This window comes from Pagrus major, chromosome 5 (genome assembly GCF_040436345.1).
Source record: "Pagrus major chromosome 5, Pma_NU_1.0".
Classification (NCBI taxonomy): Eukaryota; Metazoa; Chordata; class Actinopteri; order Spariformes; family Sparidae; genus Pagrus; species Pagrus major.
In genome coordinates, this window is record NC_133219.1 from 41,358,889 (window position 1) to 41,373,888 (window position 15,000).

Here is a 15,000-nt window from a genome sequence, read left to right on the forward strand (position 1 = left end):
GTCTGTTGTTAGTCTGTTGTTAGTCTGTTGTTAGTCTGTTGTTAGTCTGCTGTTAGTCTGTTGTTAGTCTGTTGTTAGTCTGTTGTGTTGTCTGTTGTTAGTCTGTTGTTAGTCTGTTGTTAGTCTGTTGTTAGTCTGTTGTGTTGTTAGTCTGTTGTTAGTCTGCTGTTAGTCTGTTGTTAGTCTGTTGTTAGTCTGTTGTGTTGTCTGTTGTTAGTCTGTTGTTAGTCTGCTGTTAGTCTGCTGTTAGTCTGCTGTTAGTCTGTTGTGTTGTCTGTCTGTGATGTTTTTGTGTTAATGATAATAAAGTCGACTCAGGCTTCAAATATTGATCATTTTCATTATCAGTCAGATTCACGTGTTTTCACTTGCTTGACATTGACTGAATTGATTATTGATGATTATTCTCCTGTCGATCATGTGATCAATGGTGTCTTCGCCTGTCGATCATGTGATCAATGGTGTCTTCGCCTGTCGATCATGTGATCAATGGTGTCTTCTCCTGATGTGTGGCAGCTCTCAGTTCTCGCGCTGCAGCTCCGACTCTGCTGCTGCTGATCACATGACCAACTTCTTCTCCTGGTTCGACTTCCTGGATCACCTTATGAGAGAAGCACCTGAGGTACACACACACACACACACACACACACACACACACACACACACACACACACATATACACACACACACACGCACACACTCACATACACTCACTCAAAGTAACAGCTTTCTCTGACCTGACTGTGTGTGTGTGTGTGTGTGTGTGTGTGTGTGTGTGTGTGTGTGTGTGTGTGTGTTAGCAGGTGTTAGCAGTGAAGCTAGCTCAGTGTGTTCATCAGCTGTGGTTGGTGGATGTTGTTCAGCCTCAGCTGCAGCACACGTGAGTTCTTCTTCTTCTTCTTCTTCTTCTTCTTCTTCTTCTGCTTTGTCTTCTTTTTTGTCTTCTTCCCCTCATCAGTATATGAGACAGGATCCAGGTGCTGTCTCTGACGTCCAGGTGTGTTTGTGTTCTTCAGGTGTGAAAACGTGGTCCTGGTGTCCACCTCTGTCCTCTGTGCTGCTGTCAGACTCGTCCAGTCGTCCGTCCTGCTGGATCAGCTGGTTCGCTTCCTGCTGAAGACACACCCACTGACTCACCTGCTGCTGCAGCGTTGTGACCACATCTCTGACCAGGTGAGCCCACCTACAGGAGCCCTGCAGGGACACAAACACTGCAGGTGACCATCTGTGTGTCCGTCCAACTGAAGGTCAACAGCTTCACCTGGTTTAAAGACGGCATACAGCTGCTGTCTCTGTCTGTCCTCAGATCAGTCTGGTGTCTCTGTCTGTCCTCAGATCAGTATGGTGTCTCTGTCTGTCCTCAGATCAGTATGGTGTCTCTGTCTGTCCTCAGATCAGTATAGTGTCTCTGTCTGTCCTCAGATCAGTATGGTGTCTCTGTCTGTCCTCAGATCAGTCTGATGTCTCTGTCTGTCCTCAGATCAGTATAGTGTCTCTGTCTGTCCTCAGATCAGTATGGTGTCTCTGTCTGTCCTCAGATCAGTATAGTGTCTCTGTCTGTCCTCAGATCAGTATAGTGTCTCTGTCTGTCCTCAGATCAGTCTGATGTCTCTGTCTGTCCTCAGATCAGTATGGTGTCTCTGTCTCTGGTGGACGAGTTACTACAGAAGCCTCACAGGGACATTTTGGACATCCTGGTGTTGAGTTTCCTGCAGAGTCGTAGTTATCTGTCTCCACCTGCTGCAGGACAGGAAGACAGACACACGGAGACCAACGAGGACAGCGAGTGAGTCCATCATGCTACGTGACATCACTACAGGATGTGACATCACTGTTCAGGACACTACAGTAAACTGGTGTGTGTGTGTGTGTGTGTGTGTGTGTGTGTGTGTGTGTGTGTGTGTGTGTGTGTGTGTGTTGCAGTGATCTGGAGGAGGACCCGTTCTTCTTCTCTGACAGCTTGTTGTCAGACAGTGAGATGCTCCTTCCTCCTCTCTCCTCCTCTTCCTCTGCTCCTCCTCCTCCCTCTGTACCTGGATCAGCTGCTGACGTCATCAACAGGTAACTCACACTCACCTGTTTGACTCCTCCCACATCACCAAGCCCCTCCCCCCACCAAGTCAGAAGGCTCGTTCGAGATGAGCCAGGCCTGCGCAGAGTCGATCACCGGCGACCGCCGCACAATGCATGCCGGTTAGATTTGTGTCCGACTTGATCCCGACCTGCTCTGACGTCATGCACGCGCCGGCAACGATAACCTCACGAGATCAAGGCGGCCGCAGTCTTAAGAGCCAGGCGCCGCAGGGCATGATGGGAAACGCCTGGCTGTCGCCTGATCAAAGAGCTGATTGGCTCTTAGTTAGGACCACAAACACTACGTTTTGTCGAAAATCCTAATTTTCTGTGTAATTGTTATAATTAATGCTAGATTATATGAAGCTCATGCTGTGTAATGAAGGTTTAATCTGTTAACAAACAGATTTTGTGTGGTTGATAATAATAATATAATAATAATAATAATAAAGGTTATTTATATAACACGTATCAAAACGAGCAATCAGTGCTTCACAAGGCAGACACAAAGAACAAAGGATAGAATACAATGGCAGATACACACATATTCCCACATATATACTGTATATAATTACAAATATAAATACATCAATAAATAAAGATTATAAAACCTTTGCTGCTCGTCCTCCCCATGTGCAGCCTGTATATGCAGCTGTGAGGACGTTTGGACTGTTAATTCAGTAGTTCAGTTTCTTACATTTAAGGATTGTATGATTAATAAATGACAGTACGCAGTTTCTTCAGCCACAGCTCTCCGAACGTGTTCTGCAAACTACAGGTAGCCTACAGGTGGATCCAACAGGTGGATCCAACAGGATGTAAATGTTTCTGTGACTTCCTGTATTTTCTTTGACGGCGGCTGGAAACTGTCAGCGCCCCCTGCTGCTGCCGCCTGGAACCAATCACAAGTTACAACACTGGGAAACTACCTGTGTGTGTGTGTGTGTGTGTGTGTGTGTGTGTGTGTGTGTGTGTGTGTGTGTGTGTGTGTGTGTGTGTGTGTAGCTTCCTGTGTTTAGTTCCTGTTCAGGTTCGATCAGCTCAGCTGCTGCAGGAGGGAGGATATGAGTCATACGTGCACGACGCTCACACACTGGTCAGAACACACACACACACATATACACACACACACACACACAGTTTGTGTTTGTTGTTTGAGTTTGAGGACATGTTGCCATGACAACATGTCCTCAAACTCAAACCAAGATCAATTTCAACATTATAATAAGTCATGTTCATGTGTGAAGGACAGGTAACTGATTCTTCCTCCTCCTCCTCCTCCTCCTCCTGCTCCTCCTCCTCCTTCTGCTCCTCCTTCTCCTGCTCCTCAGGTGACAGAGTGTCAGTCTCTCTCTCTGTCCTGGGATTGGCCGCTCACTCTTCCTCCTCCCTCCTCCTCCTCCTCCTCCTCCTCAGGTGAGCTGCAGGAGTTCTTTGAAGGTCACCTCCTCAAAGTTCTGTTCGACCGACTGGGACGGGTCCTGGAGCAGGTACACACCTGTGTGATGTCACAGCCACCTGCCTGTCCTGTGGCTCGCCTGTCTCAGGTGTGCTCAGCTGTCCCTGATGATGTCACTGTCCTGATGATGTCACTGTGTTTTCAGCCGTACGAGTTGAACCTGCAGCTGACGGCCGTTCTGTCCCGACTGTCGGCCTTCAACCACCCGCTGCTGCACGAGTACCTGCTCAACCCGTACATCCACCTGTCTCACTGCTGCAGGTCGCTCTTCTCTGTCCTCGTCAGGGTAAGACAGGCACACACACACAGATAGACAGACAGACAGACAGACACCTGTCTCACTGCTGCAGGTCAAAGCAGTGCCTTCTCAGCCTGTCTGTGTCTTTTCTCTTACATTTATTATTCTGTCTTTCTTACCTGTCTCTCTACCTGTCTGTCTCTCTGCCTGTCGGTCTCTCTACCTGTCTGTCCCTCTACCTGTCTGTCTCTCAGTTGATGGGGGAGTTGGTGCAGAGGATCCAGCAGGTTTCAAACCTGACAGACAGACTGTTGAACGCCAGGAGACACCTGCTGGGACTGGAACACAACACTGGGTAACTACCTGTCTGTCTGTCTGTCTGTCTGTCTACATGTCTGTCTGTCCGTAACAAACCTGACCGACAGCATGACCCGTCACCATGGCAACACTTTCTCATTGGAGTTTGAGACAGTCAGCAGGTGTATGAGTACCTGGTAGGCTGGCCCCTCCCACATTGCAGCCAGGTGTCTCCATACCTGAGAGTGTGATCGGGCTCTGCTGCAGGAACCAACAGGAAGTTTACTGATCACCTGATCACCACACGATGATGTAACAACCAGGTGGAGGCAGACAGGTGGTCAGTTCATGTGTTCACCTGTGTTCACCTGTGTGTCCTCAGACTGGAGCACCTGACCCTGCTGAGAGGACTCATCGTCCTCGAGGAGTTCTGTAAGGAGCTCGCCGCCATCGCCTTCGTCAAACTGCCCCTGGACCAGCAGTGACTCACCTGGACCACCTGGGACAGGTCCACCCTGAGGACACTCTGACAGGAACATGTCCACGCTGAGGACACACTGACAGGAACATGTCCACCCTGAGGACACACTGACAGGAACATGTCCACCCTGAGGACACACTGACAGGAACTGACAGGAACATGTCCACCCTGAGGACACTCTGACAGGAACATGTCCACGCTGAGGACACACTGACAGGAACATGTCCACCCTGAGGACACACTGACAGGAACATGTCCACCCTGAGGACACTCTGACAGGTACATGTCCACCCTGAGGACACACTGACAGGAACATGTCCACGCTGAGGACACACTGACAGGAACATGTCCTCCTGTGGTGTCACAGTGATGTCACAGCCTGCATTCACAACAGTTTGAGTTATTTATTGAAGTTTTAGACTTTATTTTAATTTATTCAGGTTCGACAGCCTTTAGACTTTTAGATGGATGTGACCTCACTGATGATGTCATGAACAGACCCCCCCCCCCACACACACACACACACACACACACACACACACACACACACACACACACACAGCTGATGAGGACAAACAAAGACAGATTTATTTTTTTTTAACATGTTTTTATTTGAGAAAGTGAACAATGATCACAGGTATTCAACATACATCATTTTTCTTATTTTCTTTCTTTTTTCTTATTTTCTTCCCCCCACCCATCCCCATCGTGCAAAAATAATAATTAAAAAATTAATTAATTAATTAATTAATTAATTAATTAATGAGAATAGACTCGAAAAGCACACCTCGAATGTTACACTGAAAAGGTTACAATCATGAGGATATACAAGGTTAAAATAATAATAAGAGGAAAAGTGGATATTCAGAACACAGTTGGCTCTTTGCCTCTGTGATTATCACCACACAGGCTTTCTGAGGTCCCTGAGTCTCCAGGGAGGTGCAAGCACAACAGGATTTATTCCTGCTTACTTTTCAGTTCTGTGGGAGGACTTCAAGTTTCTCAAAATCAGATGGTAGAGGGGCCCATGTATCGTGGAATTTTTGGGTCGACCCTCTAATGCAATATTTTATCTTTTCTAGCTTTAAGGAATAGAATCAAGTCTTTCATCCAGGAGGAAGCTTTGGGTGGATGTGCTGATTTCCACTCCAACAGGATTCTTCTCCGGGCCAGGAGAGCACATTTTTAATTTTATTTGCCATTGATATACCCTCCCTGGGACTCCAGATACAGCCATTTCAGCACTGGGTTGGATATCTCTGCTAAAAGCTTCAGATAAAGTTTGAAATATCGTAGTCCAAAAATGATACAGTTTATTACAGGACCAGAACATATGGGCCAGGACCAGAACATATGGGCCAGGACCAGAACATATGGGCCAGGTCGGCCTTAGCGATATGACAACGTTCACGTGTTTCACTGACATTAGAATATATCCTAGAGTCTGACTCTACTATAATGGATTCGATGGAGAAGACAGATTAATGAAAAGTATTTTATATAAAGTTTATAACAGAGGTCAAAGTTTGAAAGTGAAAAAAAACAAAAAAACCTGAATTTGATTTTGAATAAAGCTCTGAGAGTTTGAAACAAACAACAGGAATAAATAATAATATAATAATAATAATATTTGTTTAATGTTGATTTTATGAAATGTGCCAACTCAGCATGAATTTTGTATTTTTTATTTGATTACTTCAGTTTTATTTTGAAGTTTGTTTGAATGTAAACGCAGCTGTTTGTTGCCATGGTGACGAGCTGATGAGTGTTGTGTCATTTTTATTTCTGTTTGGAAAAAAAAAAGATCAGCAAAGATCAGGAGTGTGTGACCGATCAATAAATGATGCATTGATCATCAGCGCTGTGTCTGCTGTGACGCGCCCCCTGCTGGTCTCATGATGAACTGCAGCTCCGCATCATCTCTCTGCTCACGTGTCAAACCGCTGCAGGTGATCACCAGCACACCGGAAGTCAGTCCTCTTCCTATCAGAATAAGGTGTCAGATGACTTTGTCAGTCGCAGCGTGACTTTACTTCAGATACCCCAGAAGAAGAACTAATCTGATGAAGACCGTCGATTAAACAAATGATCCGTATCTAATAATCAATCAATACCATCCGATGATTAATATGTTAATCATTTTCATATTTTCATTTCATTCGTTGTGTTGTCAGGTGAAGCGACAGGTGAGCATGTTTACACACAAACACGTGAGTTTATCGTGACGTCAGTGACGATCTGGATTATAAATATTAATATATTCAGAGATATTACAGCTGATCAGTGATCAATACGAAACATGTTTATTGATCTTCTGACCTCATTAAATGTTTTTGTTGCGTCAGATCAACACGTTAAACTCCGTTCAGACACGATTAAAGATTATTGATTTGTTCAGTCAGATTTCATTTCGACATGTTGAAGCAGTCTGAGGCTTTTATTACGAAGGTCCGTACCGGATGTGTGTGTGTGTGTGTGTGTGTGTGTGTGTGTGTGTGTGTGTGTGTGTGTGTGTGTGTGTGTGTGTGTGTGTGTGCTGGTCCCTCCCTGCAGCGGAGGAGGAGGAGAGCGGAGCTGAAGGTCACAGCAGGAGGACCATCATCATCATCATCATCATTTTAATATCTGACTGATTATCGATCATCTGATCGGATTCATCAGCTGATCGATCGGAGCGTGATGACGTGAGACAGGAGGACGGCGCGACACTCCGCTGCTGCACCGTGCAGGTCTCACTGCTGCCTGTCTGTCTGCCTGAGCTCCATCAGCATCCTCCAGCTCCTCCGCCTGTCTGTCCTCCCTCTCGGTTCCTCCGCCTGTCTGTCGTCCTCCCTCTCGGTTCCTCCGCCTGTCTGTCCTCCCTCTCGGTTCCTCCGCCTGTCTGTCGTCCCTCTCGGTTCCTCCGCCTGTCTGTCGCTCCGCCGTCTCGCCGTCATGGGGAACCGGGGGATGGAGGAGCTGATCCCGCTGGTCAACAAGCTGCAGGACGCGTTCGGCTCCATCGGGCAGAACTCCAGCCTCGACCTGCCGCAGATCGCGGTGGTGGGCGGGCAGAGCGCCGGGAAGAGCTCGGTGCTGGAGAACTTCGTGGGCCGGTAAGTACCTGTGTGTGTGTGTGTGTGTGTGTGTGTGTGTGTGTGTGTGTGTGTGTGTGTGTGTGTCTCCGGGCCGGGCCGGGCCGGGCCCTGACTCGTGGCCGCTGTCAGAGGAAGCCGCCCGGCTGCTGCAGGCCGGCCGACCCGCTGAATGAAAACGAGCTGCTGCAGAAACATGATGTGATTTAATGACAGGAAACAGATTATTGATCATGACTGACTGATTATTGATCAGATTTAATAAAGGTTTTTATTTCTCTTTGACATCAGAGAACAGCTGCTTTAATATGAATGAATCATTACCTTTGATAAAGGAGGAGGAGGTTCACAGGGGTCACATGGTAAACAGGTGATGAAACAGGGTAAAATAATCATAATGATGATAATCATAATAATCATAATAATAATCATAATAATAATCATAATAATCATAATAATAATCATAATAATCATAATAATAGGCTAATTATAAAAGGTAATGATGGAGAAAGTAGACTTAAAGAAACAAATGGACTCTCAGTGTGTTCTGGGTCAGACAACACAAACTGGGTCCAGCTGAGCTCGACTATAAGAACTGAAACACTTCAGAGGTTGTAACTTATTTTCACACATGACGACCACAAACGGACAGCAGCAGGATGTGTGTCTGCAGCTAACTGCAGTCAGCATCGCTCTGGTTCCTCTGTGGGATTATTGAACTGGATTCTGGATTATTACAGAAAATAATCTGAAGGTTCTGATCCGTCCAGGTTCTGTTCATCCAGATAATCTCCACAGATGAACTCCACTCTGATGTTTGAAGTGTAAATTAAATGTGTAGCAGTAACAAGCTAATAGGCTACAAACAGACGACATCACGGTCACATGACTGAAACGTCTCCACCACTGAGCGTCTTACTGCACAATTACTATCCAGGTTTTCTATAAACTGATCGATGTACGAGTTGTAAAGTCAGAGTCAGAACAGTGTGTAACTGAAGTGGCCTGTAAAGACGGACCAGTGAGCAGATGAGTCTGTGTTTAGTTTCTTCTTCTGTGACATTTTCTGTCAGTTGGCAAACAGCTGGTTAACTTCTTCTTCTCTGGTGCATAACTGAGCTGCAGCAGCTTCTTCTGACGACACTCCTCTTTGTGTCGCTTCGTCTGTTTTGTTCATTTGATCCAAACCAGCTGATGGAAACGAGCCAAATTTATATTTTCTTCTTTTTTCTTTTTTGTGACATTTCAGAAGTTCGCTCAAAGTTAAAAACACGACTATTTATATCAATCAGGCAGTTTTGGTTTGTAAAGCACCAACTAACAGCAGAAGTCATCTCAAGACCAAGAGAGACAACATCTCATGAGCCCAACATGAGCGAACAGAACCGGACTTGATGGACAGTCTTCTGCCTGCACTGGTGACAGACAGCATTTATTCTTTTATTATTATTCATTATTTATGTATAGACATCAGCAGCTCTTTAAACTCTGTTGTCTGACTCTCTGAAGGTCAGTGAACACACCGCAGAGCTGTTGTGATGTGTTCAGGTTCTCTAGCAGAGACCTGAGACCTTCACAGTGATGTGACAGCACAGATCACTTTCTGTGTGTGGACATGAACCCTCTGATTGCTGCTGACGCTCTCCAGCGTCCAGAGGATCTCTGACTCTTTGAGACGACGTCTCAGTTTGAGCTGCATGTTGATAAAAACAGTCAGTCGTGGTCGTTTCATTCCTTCACAGAGACAGACAGTAAATCCTGACGGAGACATGTTCAACAAAAGAGGGCTGAGCCCTGAGGAACACCTCACATCATGTTGGTCCAGTCAGACGCATCATGAGACAGAACACTTCCTGTCCTGAAGGTCTGACGTGAACCAGTGTTCCCAGTCGGACCAGTAGATCTTCATGTTCCACTGTGAAGTAAAGTCGACCTGAAGTCCTTTCAGATCCAACAAACGGGTCATCGCAGACGAGTCAGGAGCAGTTTGATAGAAACTTCTTGACTCGCTGTCTCCAACATGTTGTTCAGGTTCATGACCTCCGTCAGGTTTACTGTGCAACGTAACGCTCTGATCACACTAATCAATAACCTCTGTCAATAACTAATCAATAACCTCCGCCGTCACTCTGCGGTCATATTCTGTTTTATTTGTCCGACCACCAAACTTCTCTTCCTGATGATATAAAGTCAGGCTCAGCCATCATCTCCTGATGATATAAAGTCAGGCTCAGTCATCATCTCCTCCTGATGATATAAAGTCAGGCTCAGTCATCATCTCCTCCTGATGATATAAAGTCAGGCTCAGTCATCATCTCCTCCTGATGATATAAAGTCAGGCTCAGCCATCATCTCCTCCTGATGATATAAAGTCAGGCTCAGTCATCATCTCCTCCTGATGATATAAAGTCAGGCTCAGTCATCATCTCCTCCTGATGATATAAAGTCAGGCTCAGCCATCATCTCCTCCTGATGATATAAAGTCAGGCTCAGCCATCATCTCCTCCTGATGATATAAAGTCAGGCTCAGCCATCATCTCCTCCTGATGATATAAAGTCAGGTGAAGTCTCGTAGTCCACAGAACATTTCTGGAGCTTCACAGTAAAACAGAGTTGCAGCGTTCTGCTGAACAGCTGAAGCAGCTGCAGATGATTTAAACATCAGATGTCTCCATGCAGCTCGTCTGCTGTGATCACAGAGATCAACCTGATCTGAGACCAGATTTAACCTTCATTAACATGAAGTCTTCACTGGAGCTGCTGAGCTAACAGTGTTAGCATCAGGTAGTTCTGCTGAGCTAACAGTGTTAGCGAGCACAAGCTCGACTGCGTGTTTCAATCTGAGCAAATAAATGTTAAAAATCTAAGTTATTGAACGTAAACAACGAGACAAGATTCACATTTTTAAAGTAATTTTCCACACCAGTCAACAAAACATCAGTTTGATTCATAGAGACACTGTGTGCTAACAGTCAGCTGATCCGTGATGTCACACATATGTACACTGTTATTATTCAGAGGAGTCTGTGAGGTCTGTAGTTTGATTCCTACTGGAAGCTGATTGGCTGAATATTTCTTATCATCTTCCTCACCCCGAGGATGAGGAGGCTCTCTCGCTCTCTCATTGGTCGCTGCCGGTCACATGACTCAGATGTTGAAGCAGAATTGCATGACAATACCAGCGTGATGTGTGTGTGTGTGTGTGTGTGTGTAGGTGGAGAGCTGCAGTGTCTGAGTCGCCTGCAGTCAGCACACACACACACACACACACACACACACACACACACACACACACTCTCTCTCTCTCTCTGAGGATGTCGTGACGATGTTTCTACTCGAGCTGCAGTCACTGAAGGATTCACATCAGTCAGCTCAGGCTGTATGTAGAATGTAACGCCATGTAATCTATTACAGAGTAATGTAACGCCATGTAATCTATTACAGAGACATGAGTTTGATGCAGATCTACAGACCTGCTGTCACTTTAAACTGTTCTAATAGTTAAATTAATCTGTGTTCTCAACAATAAACAGTCAGAAGAAAATATTAAAAACAATAAAATGAAAATAAAAGATGAAACAAGTTGTTTTAAATATTTTATTTATTTATTTATAGATAAAAATGTCGTGGGGGTGGACTCAGTGTTACTGTAGTCCTGTAACTGAGTACAGGTCACTGTAGTCCTGTAACTGAGTACAGGTCACTGTAGTCCTGTAACTGAGTACAGGTCACTGTAGTCCTGTAACTGAGTACAGGTCACTGTAGTCCTGTACTTGTGTGTCGCTCAGTGAACGTCTCAGAGAAATATTCCCTGTGATGTCATCAGTCCAGACACCACAGAAGAAGAAGTTTACAAGCAAACAACCTGCGGCAGCACGTTGAGGCGGCCATGTTGATGACATCATTCACTGGTTCAGAGCTAACAGCTCTCTGTGCACAGAGAACAGCTGTTCCTGACGTCATCAACATCTGACCAATCAACAACATAGAAACTGCACCAACACACTTCTTAATGATTCTTAACTCATGTAGGATGACTACAATCATACTAATGATCCTCTTCCGCCTCCTCCTCCTCTTCCTCTTCCTCTTCCTCTTCCTCTTCCTCCTCCTCCTCCTCCTCCTCCTCCTCCTCCTCCTCCTCCTCCTTCCTTCTCCTCCTCTTCCTCTTCCTCCTCTCAGAGACTTCCTCCCTCGTGGTTCAGGTATCGTCACTCGTCGCCCCCTGGTGCTCCAGCTCATCAACTGTCCAACAGGTGCGACTCAACAACCCACACTGTATACAGGTGTAACACTGTGGTCATGTGACTGGATATTGGTCAGATTGTATAACTGATTATTGATTATTGATTATTGATCAGAGCATGGGGAGTTCCTGCACTGTAAAGGGAAGAAGTTCACAGACTTTGATGAAATCCGTCAGGAGATCGAAGCTGAAACTGATCGAATCACCGGACAGAACAAAGGGATCAGTCCGGTCCCCATCAACCTGAGAGTGTACTCACCCAACGGTAACACACACACACACACACACACACACACACACACACACACACACACACACACAGGTGATTTTAATCAATTCGACCATTATTGATCTGTTGATATTGATCAATCTGTTCCTCTGTGGATGTTCTGTTTTCAGGGTTGATGGACTCTGTGCTCGTGTCTTCTCTCCTCAGTCAGCTCGTCTGTCTGTGAAGACAGACAAGTTCAATCTGTTCTTCACTCTTTGTGTCATCAGTGTTGAACCTGACTCTGGTGGATCTTCCCGGGATGACGAAGGTCCCAGTGGGCGACCAGCCGGCCGACATCGAGCACCAGATCAAAGAAATGCTCATGCAGTTCGTCACCAAGGACAACTGCCTCCTATTGGCTGTTTCCCCCGCCAACTCTGACCTTGCCAACTCTGATGCTCTGAAGATCGCCAAGGAGGTCGACCCGCAAGGTCGGTGTTCTCGACACCTTCACCTGCGCCCTCTACAACTCCTACATGTTATACCTGTAGACCTGGATCAACTACTGAGCGCCAGGCACAGACCAGGGGACCAAGGAGACACAACATGACTACAGAGAGACTTTAAACAATTACAGACAGACTCAAAACAACTACAGAGAGACTCAAAACAACTACAGAGAGACTCAAAACAACTACAGATAGACTCAAAACAAATACAGAGACTCAAAACAACTACACAGAGACTCAAAACAACTACAGAGAGACTCAAAACAACTACAGAGAGACTCAAAACAAATACAGAGACTCAAAACAACTACAGAGACTCAAAACAACTACAGATAGACTCAAAACAAATACAGAGACTCAAAACAACTACAGACAGACTCAAAACAACTACAGAGAGACTCAAAACAAGTACAGAGAGACTCAAAACAACTACAGACAGACTCAAAACAAATACAGAGACTCAAAACAAGTACAGAGAGACTCAAAACAACTACAGAGACTCAAAACAACTACAGAGAGACTCAAAACAACTACAGAGAGACTCAAAACAAATACAGAGACTCAAAACAACTACAGAGAGACTCAAAACAACTACAGAGAGACTCAAAACAAATACAGAGACTCAAAACAACTACAGAGAGACTCAAAACAACTACAGATAGACTCAAAACAAATACAGAGACTCAAAACAACTACAGACAGACTCAAAACAACTACAGAGAGACTCAAAACAAGTACAGAGAGACTCAAAACAACTACAGACAGACTCAAAACAAATACAGAGACTCAAAACAAGTACAGAGAGACTCAAAACAAGTACAGAGAGACTCAAAACAACTACACAGAGACTCAAAACAACTACAGAGACTCAAAACAACTACAGAGAGACTCAAAACAACTACAGAGAGACTCAAAACAAATACAGAGACTCAAAACAACTACAGAGAGACTCAAAACAAATACAGAGACTCAAAACAACTACTGGGACTCAAAACAACTACATAGAGACTCAAAACAACTATAGAGAGACTCAAAACAACTACATAGAGACTCAAAACAACTATAGAGAGACTCAAAACAACTACAGAGACTCAAAACAACTACAGAGAGACTCACATCCACTACAGAGAGACTCAAAACAAATACAGACAGACTCAAAACAACCACAGAGATTCAAAACAACTACAGAGACTCAAAACAACTACAGAGAGACTCAAAACAACTACAGAGACTCAAAACAACTACAGAGAGACTCAAAACAACTACAGAGACTCAAAACAACTACAGAGAGACTCAAAACAACTACAGAGAGACTCAAAACAACTACACAGAGACTCAAAACAACTACACAGAGACTCAAAACAACTACAGAGACTCAAAACAACTATAGAGAGACTCAAAACAACTACAGAGACTCAAAACAACTACAGAGAGACTCACAACAACTACAGAGAGACTCAAAACAAATACAGACGGACTCAAAACAACCACAGAGATTCAAAACAACTACAGAGACTCAAAACAACTACAGAGAGACTCAAAACAACTACAGAGAGACTCAAAACAACTACTGGGACTCAAAACAACTACATAGAAACTCAAAACAACTATAGAGAGACTCAAAACAACTACAGAGACTCAAAACAACTACAGAATGACTCACAACAACTACAGAGAGACTCAAAACAAATACAGACAGACTCAAAACAACCACAGAGATTCAAAACAACTACAGAGACTCAAAACAACTACAGAGACTCAAAACAACTACACAGAGACTTGAAACAACTACAGAGAGACTCAAAACAACTACACAGAGACTCAAAACAACTACAGAGACTCGAAACAACTACAGATACTCAAAACAACTACAGAGCCTCAAAACAAATACAGAGAGACTCAAAACAACTACAGAGAGCCTCAAAACAAATACAGAGACTCAAAACAACTACAGAGAGACTCAAAACAACTACAGAGACTCAAAACAACTACAGACAGACTCAAAACAACTACAGATACTCAAAACAACTACAGAGACTCAAAACAACTACAGATACTCAAAACAACTACAGATACTCAAAACAACTACAGAGAGACTCAAAACAACTACAGAGACTCAAAACAACTACAGAGAGACTCAAAACAACTACAGACAGACTCAAAACAACCACAGATACTCAAAACAACTACAGAGCCTCAAAAAACTACAGAGACTCAAAACAACTACAGAGACTCAAAACAACTACAGAGACTCAAAACAACTACACAGAGACTCAAAACAAATACAGAGACTCAAAACAACTACTGGGACTCAAAACAACTACAGAGAGACTCAAAACAAATACAGAGACTCAAAAAACTACAGAGACTCAAAACAACTACAGAGACTCAAAACAACTACAGAGACTCAAA

General features: G+C 44.5%; 2 protein-coding genes across 5 annotated transcripts in view; both read left to right on the top strand.

Annotated features, from left to right (window-relative positions):
• The first annotated feature begins 132 nt into the window (after positions 1–132).
• LOC140995936 (FHF complex subunit HOOK-interacting protein 2B-like) lies at positions 133–6,406 on the top strand. 2 transcript variants are annotated; one of them, XM_073466108.1, is made up of 10 exons: positions 133–622; positions 801–880; positions 1,017–1,173; positions 1,626–1,786; positions 1,924–2,061; positions 3,079–3,169; positions 3,405–3,563; positions 3,678–3,818; positions 4,025–4,125; positions 4,450–6,406. In XM_073466108.1, exons 1-10 carry the CDS (start codon positions 428–430, stop codon positions 4,550–4,552), a joined length of 1,326 nt encoding a protein of 441 aa, XP_073322209.1. In that variant the 5' UTR covers positions 133–427; the 3' UTR covers positions 4,553–6,406. The 2 variants fall into 2 exon arrangements, with proteins under 2 accessions (XP_073322209.1, XP_073322210.1); XM_073466109.1 differs by having other exon boundaries at positions 804–880.
• Positions 6,407–7,482: 1,076 nt separating this feature from the next.
• Positions 7,483–15,000, top strand: part of LOC140995935 (dynamin-1-like) — a 27,349-nt gene continuing 19,831 nt past the window's right edge. For all 3 annotated transcript variants that reach the window (XM_073466105.1, XM_073466107.1, XM_073466106.1), the window contains exons 1-4: positions 7,483–7,643; positions 11,805–11,878; positions 11,984–12,133; positions 12,367–12,570. In XM_073466105.1, coding sequence (XP_073322206.1) covers positions 7,483–7,643; positions 11,805–11,878; positions 11,984–12,133; positions 12,367–12,570 — 589 coding nt within the window. The remainder of the gene's footprint in view (positions 7,644–11,804; positions 11,879–11,983; positions 12,134–12,366; positions 12,571–15,000) is intronic.

What these genes read in the sequence shown, in the direction of transcription:
- LOC140995936 (XM_073466108.1), top strand. Translation starts at nt 428, where the DNA reads ATGGTGTCTTCGCCTGTCGATCATGTGATCAATGGTGTCTTCGCCTGT. An exon ending in GCTGCTGACGTCATCAACAG is followed by an intron (nt 2,062 to 3,078) that starts GTAACTCACACT and finishes GTGTGTGTGTAG; the next exon opens with CTTCCTGTGTTTAGTTCCTG. An exon ending in TGCACGACGCTCACACACTG is followed by an intron (nt 3,170 to 3,404) that starts GTCAGAACACAC and finishes CCTGCTCCTCAG; the next exon opens with GTGACAGAGTGTCAGTCTCT.